This window comes from Leptosomus discolor, chromosome 12, assembly GCF_034619465.1.
Source record: "Leptosomus discolor isolate bLepDis1 chromosome 12, bLepDis1.hap2, whole genome shotgun sequence".
Taxonomy (NCBI): domain Eukaryota; kingdom Metazoa; phylum Chordata; class Aves; order Leptosomiformes; family Leptosomidae; genus Leptosomus; species Leptosomus discolor.
In genome coordinates, this window is record NC_141402.1 from 13,539,968 (window position 1) to 13,565,028 (window position 25,061).

Consider the following 25,061-nt stretch of genomic DNA (forward strand, 5'->3'; position numbering starts at 1 on the left):
AACCTCAGGCTCTCCCAAGTGTGAGAGGGATGAGGGACTGGTGGGGAGGTTGCATTGGTTGCTGCAGGAGAAGCGTTAAAAGCTGATTATTTTTGTGGCAAATTGGGGAAAGGCTTGTAAAATGTTCCCTCCCCCTCCAGGAGCTGGTGGGGATTTGGTCCTTCTGGTAACTGGACAAGCCCCGAGGTCAGCTTGCTCTGTGGGTTTTGCACAAATTGTGTGCTTTTGCCCTAGCTTTGATGGCACCCCTGTAACAATCTCTTGGCTGGGATTTGCAGAAAGGAGCAAGGAGGAAAAACACCAGCTGACCTCCCGAGGGGCAAAGTCGGTCTCCCACTGACAGCCTGTCTTGCAGATCCCAGTCCTTGTGCGTTCACTGAAGCTCTGCTGCGCTTGCACAGCTGGAGACTTTGCACTTTTACTGAACAAACTTTTTTTTTTTTTTCCTAGTGTGACCTTCACGGCGCGTCTCATGCCTGTAGCTGACTAGACTTTTGAAAAAAAATCATGTTTCCGCTTCTGTACTCTTCGTAGTTATCTTCCCTTTTTTAAGATGAATGGCTTTGAGGATTTAAGACACTCAAAATTAAATTGGCATTCCAGCCTTTCATAGAAGTGGCACTGAATTCTTAAGGGTGTTTTTTTGTTTTTTATGTGTGTGTGTATTTTTTCTCCTCTCATGGTTTTTAAATGGAAGGGGGGGGGGGTGTCATGACGAACACAGTGGGTCCTGCTGGAAACGCATGGGCTCGAGTTCCTCTCAGTGCCACCTTCCCTGCTGCAGTGCCCCTGACCTGCTCCCATCCTCCGCTGCTGTTTGGAGCCCCTCTCTGAAAGAGAAACCTGTGAGGAAGTCAATCGTAAAACTTCCCGTTATTTGGACATATTCAAGTGGTAAGCTGGGTTGATGCTCCATATGCAGAACATCTCCTCTCATGTTTGAAGCATGTTTTTGTCCTTGCCCTAGGGGCTCCATTGTGCGTGTCTGCTTGCACACGTGTGTGTGCACGAGTGCTCTGCTCTTCTGCTGGACAACAGAAGGTTGGGCAAGGCAGCGGTGTCAACTCGCAGAGTGGTAGCCTCCAAAAGTGGTGTGGTTGTGCCTTGGCCTGAACCAAGGCTTTGCTCTCTGTCAGTCCCTGTATTAGGACATGAAGGAAAGCCGTACGTGCCAGAGCAGCGGGAGAGCGTGGTCTCAGCTCACAGCCCACCCATGGGGACCTGTGTTACAATTCCTCTTTTTCTGTCGTGTTATGAAATTAAATGGGCAGTGGACCGAGCAGTGGAAGTGATGGCCGCAGGGGTTCCTGTGCTCATGGGATACCTTGGAAGACAAGATATTAATCGAAGTGATGCTGCAAGGGCAGCTGTTGTGTATCCCTGTCTGTCACCTCCTGATGTGGGACATCCCCGAGACCCACGGGGAGGGCAGTAGTGGGATATAAACAAAGATGCTGCTGGAAATGTTACTGGGCTCCCACTGAGTGTGGTTTCTTAGTCATCTGTGTGCTCCTAAACTCTGTGCTAAATGTCAAGACATGGACATCATGAAGAGGGTGTTTTGGGGGGTTTGAAGGTGTTTTGGATTCCCTGTGAGTGGGTGCAGTGGCAGTTCAAAGCCATGCTGTCTCTGCTCTTGCTCGGCATTACTAGCAGTTTTACTGTCTTTTGGTGTCACGTCAGTTGGACAGGTCTCCCCCGAGGCAGAGCAGCTTTTGGGGATGCAGAAAGCTCTGTCCCACTAGATCTGCTCAGACTGGAAGCCTGACCCTGGATGGGAAGTAATGTGCACTTGAGATTTTAGGGCAAGAGAAATTTATGGTCCCCCCACTTTTCTGAGCCACGGTATCCCCATCCTTTGTACCCAGTTCTCAGCAGATCAAACAAAAGCCTGTTTGTACATCACAGAGAAATGAAATGGGCTGGTAACAGCTGTTGAGAAAAGGAAGTAATTGGGGCTGATCCTAGCTCCTGTTGAAAAGCTCTCCTAAAAGCCTCAGTTGCACATCTCGTGCTTCTTGGGTAAGGCTGAGCCTTCCATTTCAGTAGAGTAATAAAATAGCTCTTGGGAAGGAAATCACCTGCAGGAACTGGAAAGGGCTTTGCACAGCCCCAGAACGAGGGGTCCTCTCGCAAAGCAGGGAAGATCATGTGGCTCGTGGTGTGGGGCACAAAGCACGTTGTAGGGGTGGGACAATCGTTAGGAAGGATGTTCTTGTATGTGAAAGGAGTAAATAAGAATTTGCAGAAAGATGAAAAGCAAGCCTTCTGCTCCCGCCCGAAAACTGCTGCTGTGGGTCTGGTGTGGCCGGAGCAGTGGGTAATGCCTGCTTCCCTCTGCTTTCTCCCCAGCTGGCTGGAGGCATCATCCTGGGAGTGGCCCTGTGGCTCCGGCATGACTCGCAGACGACGAATATCCTCTACCTGCAGCTGGGGGAAAAGCAGGCCCCCAACACCTTCTATGTCGGTAAGTAGGTCTGGGGATGCTGGCGTTGTTGTGGGGGTGTCATGCCCTGGGGTGGACTGCTCCCTGCCCTTCAGGGAGGAAAGCTCCAGGTGAGCAGCAAGGAAGTCAGACTGAAAATACCTTCTCCTCCCCCCGTACTCCCCAAAATATCCCCTGCTGTGCCAATCAAAGTGTTCGCTAAATGTTGGCTGTGGCCCAAGCGCAGCATCCAAAGTCACGGTGGCTAAAAGCAGAAAAAGACATGTCGCAGCATAGCAGGTTTTCTCCACTGCCATTCCCTGCTGCTGCCTGCCCCGGAGCACATTTGGGAGGAGGGGGGGAACTTCTTGGAAGTGTGTCTCGTTTCCTATCCAAAGGGATGTAAAAGTAGCCGACGGAGCGGCTGGCAGTGGAAAGTGGAGCTCAGCGAGCTCGTGACTCATGTTCTCCAGGAGGGGCAGGTGGAGCCTCTGTGTGTTATGGTTAAGCTTAGCGTGATTTTTATTAGTTTGACAGCATGCTGGCTTGCTGGAAGATGAAAACTCCTATTTTTGCCCTATTCTCCAATGATCCCTTGTGGACAACGGGGAGCAGCTTGCGGGAGGGGCTGGCTCCTAGGCAGGGGCAGGCTTGGAGTGCAAGCTGCTGGGGCTGGGGTGAGGACCCATCTGATCTGATGTCCTGTTCTCACCTGTAGCTGAAGTTGCCTTTGGGTAAAGGGTTTTTCTTTGGTTTTCCCTGCTTGCCCATGAAACAGCATGCCTGAGCCTTCTCACTGGTACAGTAGGTGCTCCTGCTGTAAATAGCAGTGGGTTTTCCTCTCTTGCTGTCTCGCCTCTCCTGCCGCCCACCCAAAGCTGTATTTACGGTGTTTCCCTTTTGTGGATTTCAAGTTTAAAAAAAGAAAAGGGAACTCTTAAGAAGTTAAACTTTCCAGAAACCAAACATCTCCTTCCTTCTGGGGCCCAACAACCAATGTCTCCCTAGTTAACACATTTGTCCCAAAACCTGGGGGACCTGAAGCACAGGGGCCAAGTCCTCCCCTGCTGCCTGTTGGGCATCTTTTGCTTTTCCACCACTTTTTGTTTTGTCTTTGTCCTCAGCCTTTTCCATTTAGAAGGCAATGGGGAATGGACCACGGGTCCCACCACCACGCTGGCTTTCTGGTGCCCATGAACAGCCTGTGATTTGAAGCTGGCTGTCTTCTTAAAGTTATATTCAGCAACAGATCGGCCTGGATTCCTTCTGGCGGCTGTAATTTCCATGCAGTAATAACAGCAGAGCATTTCTTTCGGCTGCTGCCTCTCCCAGCCAGCCCTCTGGAGTCTGAAAGCTGGGATTTCTTTTTGCCTTTTTTTTTTTTTCCCTCCCCTTTTCCCCCCTTCTCTGGCATCCAACATACACATGCACACGATGTTCCTGCTTCGGGAGTGGGAACCTCTCTGGCGTTGGCCTCCAGAGCTGGTTTGAGTTTTGATTTGGGTTTTTTTTGTTGTTGTTTTTTTTTTTGCCCCCCCCCGCCCCCCCACAAACCACTCTTTTGGTGTCTGGCGTGGGGCACTGGTCCCGGGATCTGTCAGGAGGCTTTTAAAGGCTGGCCAGGCTTTGCTGCAGCACTGCAGGACAACGGGAAGCAATAAAAACTGTTGGAGGAGGAAAACTTGTGCTGTGGGGTTTGTACTTAGCAAGGAGAGGGAGTGGGAAAGCAGCGCTTTGGTGTCTCCTGGTTTCTTTCTGTGTCCTTTCCCCTGGAGCTGTTTTGTTAAAGGCTGTTTTCCCAGGGTGTGTGTGTGTTAAAGAAGAGGAAAAATAGATTACCACAGCCAGTCAGCGTGTGGGATTTGATGGCAATGGGGAAGTGGGAGAGGGAGGATGTGGGGAGCAGGGCAGCTACTGGGGTACCAAATGTGAGGCTTGTTGCCTTCAGCTTGCTGCAGGAGGAGAGGAGTGATCCTTGCCCTCAGCTTCTCCCGCAGCCGGACTGCATCGCTGCAGCAACCGCTCCTGCAGCCCCCGCGGGCACTGGTGGCTGTTCCCCCCTCGCCTCTCCAGCCTGCGAGGAGGGAGCTCCTGGGATTGGGGTTTCCCACAAGCGGTACCACCCTCCCAGCTCTTTGGCACTGCATCCAACAAGTTGTCTTGTGGGCTGGCTTGGGAGGTTATTAAATGAGCTGTTGTTCATGGGCCTTTCCTCAGCACGGATCGCAAACCATCTGATCCCCTTAACCACTTGTTGCTGCCTTGGCTTTTGGCACTTCCATTTTGGCCGTGGACCCAATGCTTCAGCAAATGGCAAGTTAACTGCTTCAGTGCTGTAAGACCAAGAGGGACCAGGGATGGGGATAGCTGTAGCACAGTAGTCTCATGCTTTTGTGACTATGAAGGAAAATACTCTTCATCTGAGCTAGGCTTATGGTCTAATATGCATTTATTTGCTATTTGTAGTTGAAAAACTAAAATCCTTCTTGCCTCTTGCCCTTGTGTAACACTGCATCTGAAGTGCTCTGCATGTCTGGAGGATGGGCAAGGTATTGATGGCAGGTCAGAAAACATCCTTCAGGACAGCTAGAGGCATTGACAAGTTGGATGCTAACAACTGGTTAACCACCTCTTAGATATTTATTGACCCTACACATAAAGCACCATTTTTAAAGCAACAAAACTGTGGTTCAATGAGTTATGAGAGCCGTGGGAAAAGGCTGAGTTGGTCCATCTCTGCAGATACTGGTACAAACTGGAGCATTTTGATCTTTCCACAATAAGCTAGTGCTGTTGTGTCACTGCTTTTAAGAGCCCCTGGGGATCTTGAAGAGGACAATGACACTGGGCTTCTTGCTTTTGCCTCATCTCGGTGAGACGATAGTGAAGATAATGTGACAGGGGAAAGCCAGGTTCCCCATCCTTCAAGGATTTGGTTATGTGACGCCCAGAGATGGCTGCTGCAGGTGAAATGCTTTCAGCAGGCTGGGGACAAAAGCCTTGGCTCTTGTCTGCCTTAAATCCCCACCCCTGGGTTTCACCTTCCCCCCTTGCTGGGCCGGCTGTGCGCTGGGAGCATCACCGGGTGCTCACCCCTGCTGCCTGCCCTCCCTGTGCTTTCCCTGAAGCTGCCCAGTGAGGAGCAGAGCGTCAGCCCCACGGCCTCGGCTTGGCTCTCGCCTGCGAGATCCAAAATAGGAAATCTGCCTCCAGCTGCTCGCAGCAAGTGACAGGGTGACACGACCCGTGGCTCTAATTAGCTCGGCCCTGGGAGCGGGGCCAGCCAGGAGGAAGAGTGCAAAGGCATCCAGAGCTGGGGTGCGGTTTTCCGTGTAGCTTTGGGAGTGAGGAGGGGGTCGGTTTTGCTTCTGTTTAGGTTTTTTGTGTTTTGTTAGTAAATCCTCTGCTGGGCAGCGCCTCCTCCCTGGAGCACCGGCGCTCCTTGGGAGGGGTGTAAGGTTTTGGAGAGGCATGCAGTGGCGAGTTACTCGGCCACCGAGGCTGCTGCTGCCGCTCCCTTTCTCTGCCGTCTTGCTGGGTATCGCTGCCCCGATAGAAAGCCAACAGGGTTTTGGGGGTTTTATTTTATTTTTTTTTTCCCTGGCAACCAGGCTGATGATTGTGGATCTGGCTCCCGAGCAGGTCAGACAGCAAAGCCTGGGGGAGGCAAGGGGGGGGCATCTGGGGGCAGCAGTGGCTCTGGGCTAATTTTAAGGCCGTGAGCGTGCCTGCGAAACGGTGTGCTGCGGTGGTGCTGGCGGGGAGGCTGGCTAACGGGAATGCAGGCTCTCTGACAAGGTGAATCACAGACTCTCTTCACCATCCTGCTCCATACAAATACAATCCAGGATAATGATTTCTGCCCTAGAAATGAGTTCAAGCTGCTTTTCACGTAGACTGGGCTGGAAGAAATGGGCCAGAAAGCACAGGGACGCTTTGAAGTCTTTCTCACAAACAAGTATGCATCTGAATTGAACCGCAGTTGCATCTGCATGCCTCTCCTTGAAGTCAGCATGACATCCATCACTGGCAAGCTTTTGTGGGTGTCCTCAGGATTTTTGGAACTACTGTCATGAGGCTTTACTGGCCTCAGGGGGGTCTGACCCTCACAGAGAGGAGGGACTGCCAAGCAGCGGTGCATACGTGGGCAGGGATCGGGACACCTGGGGCTTGCCTGCTGTCCCTACGGCATGTGAGGATGCTTTGGCCGCTCTTGCCTTGGGTCCCAGATGTGGCCAGCAGTGCAGAGCACCCCAGCATGTCATCCAAACAGACTTGTGTTGGCTAAGTGGTTGTGGAGAAGCTGTCCTTTCTATCCGTAACAGCAGCTTTCTTCTTAATTAGGCTTTTCAGGGCCGCCTTGGACAAAAAGCAGAAATTTCCAGGGTTTCAGAGAGGTTTTCATTGCAGAGGGGATTGCTCTAAGTTCTGGTGTGTTGGAAAGGCTCTGGAAGCCAGCAGTGCTACAGTGACCTGCCGTGAGCACTGGGGAGTTTTTGGTTTCTCTTCGTGCTCCCGTCCTTTTCTCCATCCCTCCAGAAATACTAGGCATCTTTCAAAGTGGTGCCAACTTCTGTATATCATGGGGTTAGACTCAACAGCAAATCTTTTGCTGAACTTCTTGTGAAAGGGCTACAGGAGAGCCCAAGAGCCCTGGTCTCTGGGTCCTGTAATAAACACTAGCAAAAAAACACCCCCAGTTTTGGTGTGAGGCGATGCAGCGATCCCTGCAGATGCACGCAGCCAGCTCAGCACCGCGTTCTTCTCTTGCCCGTTTGTGCTCTGCTCCTTCCAGGTTCCACGTGTCGGTAGTTTGCTGGTGAAGACATGAGCTGTGGCCAGGCTTGCGTGCTTGGGAGGGGAAACCAAGGTTTGCATTTGGCCTTGACCCATAGTGAGCAAAATGTATTATTAAAAAAATAATAGCTATGTGGATTTTTTTTTTAATAGAAGTACATGCATTTTTCTGTCTTGGAAATAAACTTATTTACAGTTAGGGGCAATTTAATTATTTAATCCTTTAAAGAAAAAAAGGCTGAGATTTACTGGTTCTAGATTTTCCTCTAATCCCTTTCAGATCATCTCCTTCAATAATAGTAGTGGAATTCTTTTTAAAATGGTAGTTTTGGGGTAAAAGACTGTCATTACTACTCTCTTGAGTGTCTGGCTTACACCATATGTATGACAATGAAAACAATCCTCTTTTTTGTATTCTTATCATCGAATTCAATTTCTATGAGAAAAACAACTTGTATTTAATTGCAATTCAGTCTGCCTTCATCATGACCAACTCCTGCGACTCATTTACTCTGCAGACTGAAATTGGTTACAACTTAAGGCTGTAAATTGGTGGTATCAGGTTATATTGGGTTCAGCGCTCTCTGACTACAAATAATGTGGCTGTCCTCCTCCTTTGTCCCCTCCTGTTGGCTCTGCCACTGGGGACCTGTGCCAAAGGTGGCTTCTTGCTCCACAGAGCTGTTCAAACCCATAGCTTTCCCAGTTTTCCTTTGAAAACCTGCCAAGCATTTAAGCAATGCAAAGCCCACAAGAAATCCTCCAGTGGGATTTGGGCTCTGTCACTGGGCGAGTCCCCAGGGCACATAGAGATGTCCAGGTATGTTGTGGTCTGGGGCAGCAGAGGATGATCTGGTATGTTCCAGCCTTGGTCTCCTGTGCTGTGCCGCCATCGTCCATCCCAGTCCTGGAGATGTGCAGTAGACCTTCTCTCAGCTCTCGTGGGTATGCTGACATTACAAAACTCAATTCCCCTTCCAGTGTTTCCTGGGTAGGCAGAGGAGAAGAAATCTGACTGTGGCATCTCTGTGGGGAGTCGTTTTGGGGTATAGGTGTGTGCACGAGGTGGGTGGTTGGGGCTTTCTCCACCTCCCTTTCTCCTTTCTGACGGAGGTGTGTCCTTTGCTTCCTTCTTGCCTTGTTGTTGCAGACAAGGGCAGCGTGTACAGCCTTTCACCTCCCCGCGTGAGTCACACAGCCCCAGGAGAGCTCTCCATGCTTTGTGACACTTGCTCCATCTGGAAGTCATTAGGCAATGGCAGAGCAGTCATGTTTTTTTCTTGAGAAAGGGGGTGGAGAGAAACAGGGGCTTCCCAGTTGTCGTCTTCCAGCAAACCCTCTGTTTTTCTGCCCCCTCTCTCTTGCCCCATGTCCAAGAAAGCGCTGTTGGCTCTGTGGGGCCAATTCCATTGGGCAGCTGGACAAAAATGTCCAGGAGACCCTCCCTTGCTGGCTGGCTGGTGCAGCCACCCCTTTCCCACCCCTACCCTGTCCTGAAGGGGCTTTCTGCTCCCTGCCTGTATCTTGCCCCCAAGTCACAAGGAAGCACGTCATGGTCAGGCCTTCTTGCTATGGTGAGAGTGTTCTCCCAGGCTTCGTGGTGTGGTGTAGGAAGGAGCCTCCCTCCCACTGCGACTGATGGTCCCACCCTTCCCTGCGGCAGGGGTGGTGGCAGGCCCCGTGCTGTTCAGCATCTCCAGGCCAGGAGCCATGGCAGGGTAAGCACTGCAGCCCTCCCTCCTTCGCTCGGAGGCTTGCAAAACTCTTGGATGTGCAGAGTCTCCCCCGCCCCCGGGAGTCTCTCTGTCTGGAGAATAAACACAAAAATCCCTCTTCCCTCTGCTCTCGGCCCCTTTTTTTTAAAGCACATCCCGCGGGGAGGGCAGGCACGGCTTGGAGAGCTGCCTGCGCTTCCTGGGAAGCATGGCGTGATGCTGGGGGGGGGTTCTTTTTTTTTTCTTTTTTCTTCTTTTTTTTTTTTTCTTTTGGAAACATTGCCATGGTGACCTCGGGTAAGAGCCTGGCTTCCATTAGCTTAACAAGTTAAAGCTGCTGGGAGAGGGTTGAAATGGGGGGAAAGGTAGGGTGCTGCCCAGGAATGCCCGTGCCTGGAGCTGCACAGCATCTCTGGTGAGCATGGTGAGGCGCTGGAGGAGGGCTGGCCCTCTCCCTGCTTGTTTTAGAGGGACTCTGCTCTGTTTATTCCTCCTTTTATTTGTTTTTCGTCATGTCCTTTTTTTTTTAAGTCTGTTTGTTTCTACTTGCTTTTTTTTTTTTTTTTTTACTTCTCAGCAGGGACAGGACGTGGGTTTTACAACCCTGCAGGCACCAGCTATGCTGCTTTAATGCCAGAGCAAGTACTGACATTGAATACTGCCTTTTTCTCTCCTTTCCCTGCTCCCAGAACTGAGCATCCCACTCCCTACCTGGCCCAGAGGCAAACGGCCCTCAATGGAGGTATCATCTGCGTGAGCTGGGAGCTAAGCTGGCCTCTTGGCCGCTTTGTTGTTGTTGTTGTTTCCCACCTAGCACCATCCAAAGAGAAGTGCTCAGTTACTATCAGTCACCTGGGTTTGGGGTTTTCTATGTGGCTGAAGTTTTCAGAGATCCCTGCAGCCCAAAATAGCAGTTGCCCTGGTTGTATCAGGAGGGGAGGATGATGTTTGGTCCATTGCTGCTGCTGCTTTTTCTGACTGTCACATCCTGATGCTCTTGAGCAAAGAGATCATATCGCAGTTGCTGTGCTCCTGCTTTGAATTTGGACAGGACCCTGCACCTCTCTGTAACGAGGAGGTGAAGCTAAGACTGGTTGGCCCTCTTTCCTAAAGCTTTCTGTTTTAAGGCTCCATCTCAAAAGGAGATAGAGGACTCCAGGCAATATTGACACCACTCGTCTCTGCGAGTCCTCCTGTGACTTCCCCAACTCCAAGTCACAGGTCCTGCGGCTCATGGCTCAGTTCATGGGCGGCTGGGTACACGTGGCAGCTTTAGTAATCTTGCTTACTGGTGCCTTACCAGAGGACTGTGCCGTAGGGTTAGAAATCGCACCGTAGTGTTGCTCGGTGATCTGGAGGCACGTTGGTACGATGAACACCTATAAATGATTTGCTTGCTGTACCCGCGGCAGCAGCTCTGGCTGTTCCCAGGGTTACCTACCGCTGTTGTTGGAGGGAGCAGCATGACCGTAGGCACTGCAGTTTGCATTTTATACCTCTCTGATTTTGTTTTCCGTTTATGGCAAACGACATTTCTTGTTTTAAAACCCCCGAGAAGGCTGCAATACAAATGAGCTGCGAAGTGGCACGTGAAAGGCAGATGGATCCTTGCTGGTGCGGAGCGGTGCCGGTTTGGGTGGAGCCCTGGAGTGAATGCCGCTTTGGTGAAGAGTTTCTCACCCGGGACTGGCTAGCAGGAGTTAATCTGATCTCTGATGTAGAGAGGAGGCTGGTGCTGGGGGGAGTCCCCTCCGGCTTCAGGGAAGATAATGTGCCATTCAGGATGGGGATGACAGGTGCCTTGCTCACAGACACAAAACCACACTGGCCGTCATCCTTGTAGTCTGCCAGGAATGAAAGCTAAGATGTGTCAGGCTGCTTTCTGGGAAAAGGGCTTGGTCGTTCCTGTCTGGGCTGTGATTGCCGTCAAATAGTCCCCCCAGCTGCCTGGCACCCAGTCTGGAGTCAGAGACCCCCCAGTGGCCCCATCCCCTTGGAAGTATGGGCATGGGAAAACAAACACCATCCAAAGCATGTGGTTGGGTGCCTTGGTCACCTTCGTTTGCTTTTGCAGCCTTCAGCAAAACACCGCTGTAGGTGTTTCATTGTACAAGTCGCTATTGTTGCATTAAATATTTCGTGCTTATTTTTAAATAAACTGTGGAGCAGAGTCCCGCTCCGTTGCCTCCCAGGGGCTGTAGTGCTCTGACCCTTGGTAACAGAAGGTGACTCCATAACGGCCACTTGTTTGTGCCTGGGAATGAAGCTGGCCTTTATCCCAAAAGCCTTCCAGGGTTTTTTTGTGCTTTTCTGAGTTCAGGCCAGTCACCGCTGCCCTCTCCCCTGCCTGGCTGCGCATTCCTGCTGCTCCCACCCCACCAGTCACGTCCGCTGGGCTCAGGAAGCCACACGTGGAGCACGTCTTCTTCCCTTCCTCCTTTACCCCTTGCTGTCTGCTCGCTTGGCAGGGGCGCGGGCGCTGGCGAGGAGGTGGCAAAGCACGAGCAGGGAGAGAAACGGGAAGCCATGACCTCGCTTGTCTGTCCGAGGTCTGCACAGCCTGGCTGGGGTGGGAGTTCAGCAGGTCGGGTTTGCTTTCAGTTTTTTTTGAAGCTGCACAAATCCCAGTGGGAAGCAAATACAGAGACCTCTGGAAGACTTCTATAAAACAGCAAATGTCTCTGTTCCCTCTTCGTCTCCTCCGTCAGTTTTGGTTCTCACTGGGCTTTTATCTCCTATTTTCAGAGCAAAACTTCCCTAGCTGCCAGTGGCTCTTATGTTTCCCTGATGATCTCGATAGAAGACAGACATTTTTTACAGTGAGAACAATCATTCACTGCAACAGCCTCCCCAGGGCTGGGGTACAGTCACTGTCACTGGAGGTTTTAAAGATATAATTGGACAGGGTGCTGGATATCTAGAGTCACCTAGACTCCCTTTCTCACAAAAGGTTGGTCGAGATGATTTTTTTGAGGTCCCTCCCAGCCCGGGCTGCTTTATGACTCTGTGTATCCTAGTTACATTTGTTCAGCCTGTAAGTTGCCTTCAGCACTGATTTTGAAGAATTTGAGAATAATATCTTCTGTCCATCTGTGGGAGTGACCTGGTTGTTGGGTCCCTGCAGCATTGTGCTGCTTGGTCTCCAGATGTGTGGCATCTGCTTGTTACCCATCTACCAGGGTGGTTAGCATGAATGGTGACTTCTCAGACATTGAAAGGACTTGCCCCCAGCCCAGCTTTGTCTTCTCTCTGCTGACCTACCATGAGGAGAAGTCAGAAGCTGCTGCACTGAGGGGTAAGCTATGTTGATTTTCCCAGAGGGACCTGTCGTGAAGTGGAGCCACCCAGGGCTGTAAGATGGAAAAACCTGACATGGTTTGGGTTGAAAACCTAAACCATCAGCATCACTGGTACAAGCAGGAGCGCTGAGGGCTGGTTCTTGTGACAGATTCTGGTGACAATAAGCAGACCTTTTTTTGAGACACCGCTGCTGGTATGTTGTTCTTCTTGACACTACATAGTGTCCGAAAATCCCTGTCAGTCTCTCTGGAGCTTGGCAGGCATCCAGCAGCCAGCCATCACTTTACAGGATGCGTTCGTGCCTTCCCAGCGGCCCCTTTGGGGCCCCTCTGCCCTGCACCCTGCTGCTCGCCACGCTGGCTCTCTGCCCGGCTGCCATCGCCGCTCCAGCTCCCGTCAACTCCAGCCATTGGGATAAAATACCGAATTCTGCTTCAGGCCAGCCCACGAAACGTCAACTGCTGGCCTGTCCTTTCTAAGAAACTCTCCTGGGAGGTTCCTTTTGCTAGCTTTTCCCCCCTCTCTTTGCACCTTGAAGCAAGGAGGTGTCCCATCCCCTGTGAAGGAGCTTCAGCAGCCCCGTTGCCTGTTGGGTTTCATGGCTACCAGGCGCTGCCGGAGCCCCTTCGATGCACACTGGGAAGTGCAACTCGCGCTTTTTCCTCTCCTCCTGCCGGCAGCGTGGCCGCGAGGATGTCGGTGTCGCCAGCCGCAGATGCCGTCGGGTTTTGTGAAGAGGGGCTTCCTGCGGGGTCAGGGTGCTCCATTGTGCCGGCGCTTCCCCTCCAGCTGGCTTCCTCCCTCCTGCGGCGCCTAAATATAGCAGGAGGCATTGTGCGAGCGGGGCCGGGGAGACACGCCGGCCCGCCGGAGGGTCCCAGCGCTGGGGCGGTGCTGCCGTCACCGCCTCTCGCCCAGCCAGCCCTTGCCTTGGTGCTGGCGTTCTTTGGGCGCTGGTGACTTTTGTTTTAAAGAGGGAAGAAGCGGGAGCCAAAGTTGACTCTTTCCCAAGTTTGATGTGTCCATGAGGGGATTTTAAACAAGCCGAGACCGTTATTGCTCATCTGTTTTTTTAGAGAAGGATTTGACTTGGCGTAGCTCACTCTCAGTGCATGCCCTTTAGACTTGACACTTTAGTTACCAGAAGATTGTTTAAAAGCGCCAAAAATAAGAAAAACCTAAAATGCAATGGGCATGTACATGCAGTTTTAATCTTGAACTCTGTTTATGCTTTAGTGCTGTTCCTAAAGGGGAGTTGAGGGACTGATTAATAACTATAAAAACATTTTGACTCAGAGCAAAAGAAAACATTTCATTGAAGGGCTATGTCTCCCAAGCACTAGCAAGATTCGCTGCGTTCCTGTTTCTGGGATGCCCCATGTACGTTTATTCTTATCCTGATTTTTTTCTTCCTGGCTGACAGTTAAAAATGGTGACTGCAGTCTTGCCTCATTTGTAATTATTTCTTTGGTTGTTTTTTTGCATGTGTCAAATTGCTTTTGAATGGAAGGTAAGATCCACTTGTAAAGTAGTAGAGCCACAATACTTGAGAATATTAGTTAACCAAAAATGTGCTAAATATATGGGATACACCGGGAGAAAGCTGTGTTTTTGGAAAAGGAAATTAATTCAACTGAGCTGTAGTATTAGGCCAAGCCATTGCCATAGTCTCACCCATCTCATGGTTGGTGAGACGACGGTGATTACTAGCAGCAACAGACCCAAGCCTTGAGCTAAGCTCTCGTTTCCTGGATGAATAAACTTTCATTCCTCTCTTTCGTGAGCCCTTCTAATGCCTAGTTTCCAAGCTTTGAATGAGTTATGGAGTAAGGGGACTGCAGATTTAATAAGTTGAAGTAAAAAATGTCTTCCTCTGTAGAAGAACCTATAACAAACAAAAGCCAGATTATATTAAATGAGATGCTTAAGCAGTGCCTTTCCCTTAGTTTTGTGGCTTGTCTGTATTTAAAATGTTAGCCGGGTAAATATTTGTATGACGTTTAATATAAATAAACCACAGGCATTACTGTTTATTTTAAAAGATATGCTAACTAATCATTTCTGTCTCCTGTGCTTAAATATTTAAAACAGTACATATGCCACAGGAACTGCCGTACGACAGCTGTGAAGCCTTTGCCTTGCCTGCTGCATCCTCTGCCTGTTACTGCTCGAGCTCTCTGTGTGCCCTCTGATTCTGAGGGCGATGGGGTTTTTAAAGTTTCGGTGTTAGCAGCTTCACGCACTTTGAGATCTGACTCATGTATGTTGTGGTGTTCTGCCATGTCTGCTGCCACCTCTGCTCCCACCTCCTAGGCCTTACCGCTGCCGCAGGGCCCCGGCACGTCCAGCCGGCGTTGGGGTGCTGCCGTACAAAGCTCGGCGGTAACGCGTCCCTCTCACTCTCCCTTGCAGGCATCTACATCCTGATCGCGGTCGGAGCTGTCATGATGTTCGTGGGGTTCCTGGGATGCTACGGCGCTATTCAGGAGTCTCAGTGCCTTCTGGGAACGGTAAGAGGTGCAAAGCTTGGGATGCCGCTCAGCACCGCGGTGTCCCTCCCGGCGGGACGTGCCTCCCTTGCTGGAGCCTTTTCCGACAGCTGGGGCTGGGAGGGTGTGTGAGCTCGTCGGTGGGAACTGCCTGACCTCTGCCAGGAGCCAGGCCTCTCTGCCCCGCCTGCGAGCTCCTGCTCGTGCCTGGCTGCAGGACAGAGGCTGAAGCCGGTAGCAGAGCAGAAGAGGTGCAAAGAGCAGGATTCTTGAAGATTCATTTTCTCTGTTAAATGCGAAACCCCCTCACGCAGTCTGTCTGTCTTACCAAGCACCCGCTAAACCCTCTTTCTTACCTGATGTCCCCTACAGTTTCCCCTTCCACTCTGTTTCATGGCAGCCTGTGGCGATTCCAGGTCTTTTAAGGAATCATCTGCTATTTTTATCTGTTTGGACGAGAAAACAGCAAAGATTTCCCACAATATCTTAGTGAGGATGTCTAGGTACATCCTGGAAAATCTATTACTGAAGTGCTACAGGCGTCCTTGAGGTGAGACAGCAGCTCAGGATTCCTGGCATGGGATGAGCTTAGTTGTATAAACTGTAGCCACACCAAAAGCCTCTTGGGTAAGGGAGACCCATTTATTTAAAGCAAGTTCTCACATGTGGTTCAGCTTTAAACTGGATGCAAAGAAAAATAATTGGGTGAACACTAAAAATAAAGAAAAGAAAAAAGAAAGAAAGAAAAAAAAGTCTTAAAAAAATGGGAAGGACTTTGCAGCACTTGGGGCTGGAAGATTCTTGGTGGTGGTATAGTGACCCATGGGCGCGGCTTCAGCTGGCACAGAGGGAAATGGAGCTGCTTTCCCTCGCTCTCACAGATGGCTTTGCCTCTAGTTGCTTCTGTTTCCCACCAAGAAAGGGGTGTTTCTCACCAGCTCTTATAAAACACTTCTGACCATCGGTGGCTGAGAGCTGCTGCAGGAGTTTGCAGGCATTACCACTGCTGCCGAGAGCGGGAGGAGCCCGCGCACAAATCTGACAAGGGTGGTTGTAGCGAGGTCTGGCAGCTTTGGATTACTTTTTTTTGTTAACGCAAGCGATTACAGCACCTGAATTACCCCTCGCTGCCTCTTGAAGTTGGAAAGAGGATTAGAAGGGCAGATGGTACAATGTACCTGAGGTCTGACAGGGAAACCGTCTGCTTTGGCTGAAATTAGCAGCTCTAGCTGCTGCGCACTGCCCGTGTTTGCTCACACCTTGGCTTGCCAAGAGAAGGCTGGAGACACCTCACGATGACGCTTTCCACTGGCCAAGGCTCCTACCGTGCTCCAAGGACATCTCCAGGCAGGTCCTCAGGGCGTTGCCGAGAAGCAGCCGCTCTCTCCTCTCCTGCAGCCAGCCGATGGAGTGACTATCAGCTTATTGCAAAAGCAGAAGGTACCAGGAGGCTCCCCACTATCAAAATCCCATGCCGAAGGCAGCGTGGAAGCTGAGCGGCAAGACCTGAGGGAGGTGCTAGGCATGGAGTGGGCTCTGCGCCTCGGGAAGGGTCTGGGGAACGTAGGACCGCCTGGCCGGGGACACCGCTGTGTCCCCTAGTGGCAAGCTGCACCTCTTGGTGTTGTGCAGCCAGCTGGCAGGACTGAGCCTGCAGGACGTTGTACCTCCAAATCGGGGCTAAACGAGCCACCCTTCGCTGGAGGGTAACCACGGCAAGAGTGAGCCCTAGTGCTAAACCAGGGAATTACAGTGGCAACGTGCCCCTGATTTAGGGTGCTGTGATTCCTTTCGGGGGGGGTGTGGGACCCGGTCCCCCAGAGGTGTTCCTGGAGAACCAGGGGCAGATAGGTGTTTAAACAGGAGTTGGTTGTTCGAGGCTTGGACAAGGACGTTGAAAGTCCTTCCCTGCTGCCGGGTCAATAGTCCTGTTTCCATTTTGCTGATAACCCTCTGCTCTTGCACGTGAGAGCCAGGTCATAGGATCATTCTGGAAACTCCTCTTTCCTCTGTTGCTGAAGAAAATGTCCTGAATGTGTCTGGAACAGAAACTGCCCAGGAGCCAGGGGCTGTTGTCCCACCTCATACTGTGATTTTTGTCCTCCCCTGACTGCATTCACCTCTTCTGCTTCTTTACTTCCATGGCAACTCTCCCAGTTTGGGGCTTTTCTCAGGAAGCAGTCACTGAGGGGGATGTTGTCGTGGCGGTGATGTTGGCTCTGTGTGGAGCGTCCCTGTCCGTGCCGTCTCGCTTGACTCTGATGTATGAGCTTTACAGCTTCCCATTCCCAGTTAGACCGACTGTCACAGCGTGATCCCGGGATCTGAACAAAAGAATGGAGGGAAGCTTTGGAGGGATGGCAGGAAGGAGTGCTGGAATTGCACAAACAGGGTGGGACAGTGGGAAAACATCAGTGTTCGTATTTATGCAAAAAACTGCAGTAGCCTTGCAGGGCTGTGGATGCCAAGAGAGCTGGCCATAAATCACACCCTGGCGCCCCGCAGCTCCTCAGCAGCTGAAATGTGCTTTTAACCCTGCACTGGCAGTTCCCATCCTCGGAGCATCTGTGGCAGAGCAAGAAGCTTGTCTGGATGGTCCTGCAGGTGCGTGAAGAGGAGCCACGTCTCTTGTGGTGCACAGGGCAGCCTCATCCCTGCCCGTCCCTGTGTGGGAAGAGCTCTGCTGAGCCCCGTTCCGCCATCCCCGTGGGAAGTCTGGATGTGGGGTGGCAGCCGATGGGTTATAGGAAAATGGGTTTGGCCTAAGCACGTGCGTGAGAGGGAAAATGGTTTGAAGTCAGGCGATGCCTTGCTGGGATCTCCTCCCCCAGTAGATGTGCCGCTCCACACCTCTACCCACCTAATTGCTGCTTTTGCCTGTGGCCAGGTATGCTCAGCGTCCCTCTCTTGGTTTGTCTTTGCAGTTCTTCACTTGCCTGGTGATCCTGTTTGCCTGTGAAGTTGCAGCTGGAATCTGGGGATTTGTCAACAAAGACCAAGTAAGGCAACTCCAAAACCTGCATTGGTGGGACTGGGAGGCTGGGGCAGAACCGCAGCAGATCCTGGCACGAGCTGCTCTGCTTGTGAGCTGCTCCCGGACTGAGTCATGGGGGCTTGGATTAGCTGTGTGACCCGGGCAGGTCACCCAACTCCTCTTGGCTGGGCTGATGGACTTGAAATGTGAGCACTTGATGGTAACACCTGCCCTTTACGGTATATGGTGCGATGTCTGGAATAAAAATAGCCCGGTCTCACTTGGGTCTCCTTGCTGCCACACTGTCAGTCACAGCGTGAGTTGATTCATGTATGAGGCCGTGAAGGAAAGCACGTCCTGGGTGCTAAAGAGCAAAAGAGCAAACCCAGCCGCGTGGCCCCGAAGGGAGGGAATACCCTACGGTCTGCGTTGACGGGATTCCTGGAGGCTTCCTGCTCTTTGCCAGGATCATCTAACCCGCTTTGGGCTGTTTGTCTGCCAGGACTGAGCTGGCTGCTGATCGATATACTGTGCGCACGTCAGGGGCAGAAGTCACCTGCTAGGGACTGCTCGGGTGAGGTCCTCTGGCTGGAGGGGGTTGGCTGAAGGGTGGCACTGAAAATCGTAGCTTTTCACCTTCCCTCTCTGCTCACCTTCCCTTCGCTGCGGTCACGTGTGCTCACACACAGGCGGAGTTTGGTCTCGAAAAGCAAAGCTATCAGTGTATGGGAACGGTGGCCATGCTGCTGGCTGGGTGTTGATTGCTCAGCCACTGAGGGTTTGGAGGAGAGCAGGGGACTGCTTGTGCTGAAAGCCAAGGTTAGGCTTTGTGGCAGGGTAGGAAATGTGTTTGCTTTACTAAGAGATGTAAGCCATCTGTGTAAGTAGGTGGCTGCTCAGCTTTCACATGCACATAGGCCACAGATGACCAGCTCGGCCATAAAGGGGAACACCCTTGTAGTCATTCACTGGAGAGAGCGTGACTTTACCCAGAATAAACTCTTTGGTGGCCAAACGTGTTATTACGCAGGCTGGGTGCTGTCTCCTAGCAACTTTGGTGAGCTGATTAACCTTTGCAGAGGGGCTGTGCCTCCTGCAGATGTTAGTTTGTGAATCCTGAAGAGTCCAAGACTGACCAACAGCAAAAAAACATGAAGCCTGAGTAAGGAGGGACCTCATGGCTGCTGCTTTGCATGCTGCAGAGAAGGTGCTCGGCCATCAGAGCATAAAGCTGAGAAACTTAGGATTTGCCAATACAAGAGCGATGGCCTCAGCCCCTAAAATTAATTCGGCAGTTTAAAATGGACGGAGGCAGTCTGTTGGCCTCAACTGCTTTTGCAGCATGGACGACGAACGGGCTGTTGGGCAGTCCCCACTCCCGAGGCAGGCAGCTTGCCTCTCCCCGCCTCGGTTGGGGCGTCTCGGGAGCAACCCGGGCTGGGAGGGGAGCGCTGAATGATCCCAGGCACGGAGAGCTGCTCCCAGCTGACTCTGTTCCCCCTGGGTTTGCAGCCCGTTGTGGGGGACAGTCATCTCCCATCACGTGGGCACAGGATACTCCCCGGCGAAGCTGGAGGCAGTCCCTCCCGCAGCCTGCCTTCTGGGAGATGCTTTGGATACAGGATGGGGAGGCAAGAAGTAGGATTGTTACATTATTTTTTTTCCGTGTACCCAAATCAAATGGTTTGACCAGAGAACATCGCCCTCCAAAGCAAACTTTTTTGAGCAGCGATGGAGAAATGCTGGGATAATTGATTGAAATTGTGCTCCTTCTTGCTGCAGTTTCTTTTTTCGGGTGCTAATCCAGCCTATGCTGCCAGGAGCAGATGTTCTGGAAAGCGTTTTCCATTTCGCACTTGCTCATATTTTTGACTTTTGCTTCTCTTGCATGTCTGTCCTCCTTTCATCTGTTTCTCCCAAATTATTGGAGGGTGATAGAAGAGAAGCCGCAAGGCCAGTTTGCCTGAAAACGAGAGATTTTTTGCATTGTGGAGCAGACCCCCATGGGCAGCTGCAGTTTACCAGCCCAGGTGGCAGGGCTAGAGCACGGATGAGACTTCTCCTGTAACCATTTAAGGATGGGGGTGCCCAGCTCCAGGTGGGGACCCAGCCAGAGCTCAACATCCACCTAAAAGCACCTAAATGACCCAAATGAGCTGCCTCGCTAGGCTTTAGTGTGCAATCTTGTAATATCTCCCAAATTCCTGCCACCCCGTCCGAGCCAGACACTAAGCTGAGGTGCCCGTACCTACCGACAGCCTTGCTGGCGCACCCCACCTCCCCCTGACTTCCCGGCGTGTCCTGCCTCTGCAGCCTCGCTGGGGAGCGTGTTGCCTGCTTGCTTTGTCTCCACGCGCCGGGTGGCTCGCAACAAGCCGTTTTCCTGAGCCCAACAGCAAATTCACGCGGGCTGAAGGCTACCTCGGGTCTTGTGGTTTGCCCTCCAGCCCTTGGCTGCCTTCGCCTGCTGGAGAGAGCTCGCAGAGCTCTTGGGTAGCGTTGGCCAGAACCTGCTGCAGGGGGACAAGGTTCTTAATGTTTGCTGCTCTTAACGTGCTGCGGCTGGAGGGACTGGAGCCCTAGGAAGGACAGGCCTTGTTCACACCCCTGTGCACATAAATGGGTCCAGATCTACTTCAAAACTGCTCATCTACCTGCGAGTGCCATTAGAGGGAACCTGTCCTCTTCAGGCACGCCTGCTGGATGGGTTTCCTCCTCTGGCTGAAAGGGAGTTTTTCCCCTGTCCTTCCTAGATAGCCAAAGACGTGAAGCAGTTCTACGATCAGGCGTTTCAGCAGGCGCTCATGGCAGAGTCGGACAAGAACAACGGGAAAGCTGTAGTGAAGACCTTTCATGAAACGGTAAGATGTCAGCCGTCTTGCTGCCTGCTTTCCAAGCTCTCTGTGGAAATCTCTCCGTAGGAGTTTCTGGTAGCCAGAGGAAATGAGAATATTGGGAGGAAGGAGAATTAAAAAGGGGGGTCAGGGAAATGAATGGGAAAGGCAAGGTCTAAAGCAGATGATGCTACAGACAGGTCTTAGCTTGTCGAGTTTGCTGTTCTTACATGTCAAGAAACAGAGTTGTGCCCTCTTTAATATTCTGTCCTTTGCGCTGTGCTGGGAAGTCTGGCCCAAGCTCTAATTGAGTTGCTTTTCATTTACTTCAGGACCCCCTGATTTAAGTAAAATTCAGTGGAAAAAAAAAACGTTGCTCTGAGGAACTGATCCCGGTAATTCCTCTGCTCAGCAAGAAACAGAATCCCTGGAGGGACTTGGGTTTGCCCTCCTCCAGGATACCAGTGCCAGACCTGTCTGTTGTAGGCATCAGTTGCATTGCATGGAAAGAAAAAAAAAATTAATTTGGACAGTTTTTCCCCCTCCAAGACGCTTCCTCAGTCTTGGGTGGCTTCAAGGATGTTTAATGGTGGGGAGAGCATTGCTGTAGCATTGCATTGAGTGTTTGCTGTCTGCTAATGCTGGGGTTTTGTGGGTTTTTTTCCTCTCTCCATGTAGCTGGACTGCTGTGGTCCTGATAGTGTAGTAGGAGCTGTCACTCCCCTGTGGAGAGAAGACCTCTGCCCAAAGAAGGACTCCATCCTGAAAAGCATTATTGAGGTAGGCACAGCTGCTAGGCTCCTAGCTCCTGCGAGGAGACTCAGCTGCCAGGGAAATTTGGGGATTTGTTGGGAATTAGATAAAAGGTAAAATTATAGAACAGTTCCGGTTGGAAGAGACCTCCAAGATCATCGAGTCCAACCTTTATCCTAGCTCTGTCAACGCCACTAAAACATGTCCCTAAGTACAACATCTGCCCGTCTCTTAAACCCCTCCAGGGATGGTGACTCCACCACCTCCCTGGGCAGCCTGTTCCAGTGCCTGACTTCCCTTGCAGTAAAGAAATTCTTCCTCATATCCAGCCTGAACCTCCCCTGGTGCAGCTTGAGGCCATTTCATTTAGCTGGGGATGGTGTAGAAGGATGTTGGAGGTTCCCATCGGTTCTTCCTTCGCTGTTGCTGCCTGACAGGGCTGGCAGGCGAGGAAGAGCGAAGTCTGGTGGGAAGCCCTAGAGCCAGGACCCAGGAACATGGGGTGGACGGGGCGGATGCAGACCTGACTTTCTGGGTGTCAGGGGCAGGGGAGGAGAAGGCAGGTGCTCTGACCGGTGTGCTTCTCTGCTTCAGTCCTCGAGCTGCCACCAAAAAATCGACGAGCTGTTCTCCGGGAAGCTGTACCTGATCGGTATCGCTGCCATCGTGGTGGCCGTGATCATGGTAAGTGTGGCTGCGTGGCACCTTGCTGCGGCGGGACAGGGAGAAGCTGCCTCGGGGTGCCCTGGTCCTGCTCCAGCTGGGCTGGCTCCATCCCCCTCCTCCGGACACCCCTGCAGCTCAGCGTGCAGTGCCAGCCCTCTGCCCCCCAGCTGCTCTGGGACATGGCGACACCAAGGGCTTCGTCATCCTCGGGGGGGTCGGGGTGTCAGGGCAGGCGCCCGGCGAGCGCAGTGAAGCGGGGGCACCTGCAGCCCCACCCAGAGGGGCAGAGCACCGTCGAGCCTCCTCGCTGCCTCCGAAAGCCCTCGTTTCTCAGCCCACCGTGTTTTGTCGCTGGCGTCTCAGCGGGAAGGGGTTTCCTTCCTTCACCACGGTGGGTTCGGTGCCGTGAGCGGCGGGCGGTGTGGGCTGTAATGCCGGAAGGATCTCGAGGCATTGGCGGCGTGGCTGGCAGCCAGGAGCTTGCGACTCCCACCCCTGCTGCCAGCGAGAGCGGGGAGAACATCGTCTTGTCTCGAACTGGCCAACTCCTGCTGAAAACGGCAGCACAGACGGAACGTCCCTGCCCTGAACTCTGGCATGAGCGCGTTTGTGTGGGGTGGGGGACCTCAGGGGGCTGGGGGTGGGGCAGCTCCTGCGTTGTGCTGGCCAGTGCCTCACGGGTGCCCCTGTGTCTCCTGACAGATCTTCGAAATGATCCTGAGCATGGTGCTGTGCTGTGGCATAAGGAACAGCTCCGTCTACTGAGCCGTGAGAGCCGGGGAGGGGAAGGGGGGAGCAGGGCGGACGGCGCTAGAGGGGACCCCAAGTGCCACCAAGTGACCAGGAGACATTTCAACAAAAGACAAAGAAAACTATGTATATAAATACTTCCAATATTACCATACAGTACTTATCATTTTTATTTTGAAGTACTTTTTTTTTTTTTTTTTTTTAAATAAATAAAACTTTCCCGTATCCCTGTGGCTGAGTTAGTTACACATCAGTTTTGTGTGATGGGGAAAGCTGCTGTAGCAGGAGATCGAGTCCTTCCTCCCCTTTCCCCAACCCCCGTAACTCAGAAGTAACGTTGGTGGAAGATGTACAGAGGAGAAGGCTACGGCCTGTTGTCAGAAAACTTTGCCTTGGTTTTTACTCTCTTTTTCCACACCAACTTTTTTTATATACGTAATTGGATGCTGAAGCAGAATTTAGCATTTTTGTTCATTTGTACTCATCTTTTCCTGCCATCACCCCAGCGTTCCCGAGCTGTCCGTAGGGAAGCCTGGGGGAGAGGAGAGGAAACAGCCCCCGTCGCCGGGGTGCAATGAATCTCGGGGAAATGCAGGCGGGTTGTTCCTCTCCGACCTGTGTCCATCACTGGGTCAGTCCTTAACAGAAGTTGTGCTTACCTTTTTTTGCTTTCTGAAGAGTGAGGATGTTTTTGGCTTTTTTGGTTTTGTGGTTGTTTTTTTTCTTGGGGGCTGTAACTTTATAAATTGGCTCATTTCCGTTGATTCCTTACATGAAAGGGTCAGTGGCTGGGGGTGAACTTCAGTCCCGGTTTTTCAAATATGACAAACGGAAAATTAAGTCACTTTTGTAACCTCCTTCAATGTTTCTTTATAGACATATGTTCTTGGGAGAGTCTAGTTCTGTACTGTTTCCACTGTTAAACTAATGTTTGCATACAAATGATATTGGAAAAAATAAGAAAACTTAAAAAAAAAAAAGTCCTTAACCTTAGAAATCCTGCATTTATGTATTGTAGGGTGACACCTGGGGGTCCCCAACCATATGCGTACATGTTTAAAGTTTCATCTTGCATCACTCTCGTGTTCAGTGACATTTCCCTTCCGTACAGCGTATTGTCGCACACTGTAACATCGCTGGGAAATTGTCATAACCTGATTTCGGGGGGAAAAAAAAAAAAAGACTTTATTTTTAAGACCTTCCAGTTACATCAACGGCAGGAGATGAGCTTATCAAAGCAAGGGAATTTGGGATTTTAGATCACACCCGCTGAAACACTTCCCTGTGACCGGGTAAGCTTTGATTGCCAGTTCGACGTGTGTGGCTTCTGTGGCACGCCACTCCGTTACCATGTAGATAGAGGGGGAGAGTGACCCAGGAGCTATGTAATAAAATCAGAGTGTCTCTAAAAAGATGATCTATATGTATAGTTCTATAGATATATATTTTTAAGCAAAGCCTTTTCCTTAGCTGTTCGGGCACTTGAGCTGGAAAGGACAGTATCTCTCAGCTCTTTGCCCCCTGGAGGCAGGTAAGGGGAGGAGTTGAAGCTAGTGATCACCTTCCCCACTTCAGGAATATTTCTTAAGTATTTCACTCGCTCCCTTCGTTGCCAGGAAGAGCTCCAGAGCGTGCAGGGAGGGAGAGCCGTGCTCATTTTAGACCAGTTCCTTGTCCACTGCACGTGGCTGCCGCGGCCTTTGCCGCTGCAGGATAGGGAATTCCTGCACTGGGTCAAACTGATCCGTTCAGAGGCTTTTCCCCCCTTCCACTCCCCCTTCTCCTCTTCCTGCCTTTTAGTATATAGGGCCTTTAAAAAGTATATAGGTAAATATATATATATATATATCTCAAGTTGTGCTGGGTAAGGGGAGGAAGTGCTTCAACAGAACTTCAGATTGAGGGGACGGACCAGAAAAGATTCAGCCTTAGAAACAGCCTTAAAGCAACACTGCCCTGAATGTCCACGTTGTGCACATGGAGAACGAGAGGAGGTTTTGCAGTAGGTAACCCCTTCCCCTGCTCCCCAGCTCCTGCAGGTCATCTACTCTGCTATGTGGCTACGTGTATATGCATCAACCAAGCATGTGTGTTTACATGCCTGTGCGTCGGGGCCGTTAGCATACAGAATGGATGTGTAACTTGCCGCCTTTTTTGTTGACTGTTGATAAACGTGTATAAATACGCCATTATGCATTTCAATTCTGTTTTCTTTCCTTATACCGTATTTTTGATATTGTTCAGTATTCAGTTGATGCTGTGTGTGTAGCTGGAGCTCTGTTTGAAGACCGACGGGGTCTCGATGCAGGTCAGGTGGGTCCTTGGACATCGTAGCTTCAGGGGTCTGGGCTGTCCCAG

General features: G+C 51.5%; 1 protein-coding gene across 1 annotated transcript in view; it reads left to right on the top strand.

Moving 5' to 3' along the window:
* Window positions 1-22,803, top strand: part of CD81 (CD81 molecule) — a 31,894-nt gene extending 9,091 nt beyond the window's left edge. Inside the window, exons 2-8 of the mRNA XM_086472240.1 lie at window positions 2,353-2,467; window positions 14,650-14,747; window positions 17,651-17,725; window positions 20,454-20,561; window positions 21,213-21,314; window positions 21,882-21,971; window positions 22,656-22,803. Of these exons, the coding sequence (XP_086328366.1) occupies window positions 2,353-2,467; window positions 14,650-14,747; window positions 17,651-17,725; window positions 20,454-20,561; window positions 21,213-21,314; window positions 21,882-21,971; window positions 22,656-22,718 (651 nt within the window). The 3' untranslated portion in view covers window positions 22,719-22,803. The remainder of the gene's footprint in view (window positions 1-2,352; window positions 2,468-14,649; window positions 14,748-17,650; window positions 17,726-20,453; window positions 20,562-21,212; window positions 21,315-21,881; window positions 21,972-22,655) is intronic.
* Window positions 22,804-25,061: the final 2,258 nt, after the last annotated feature.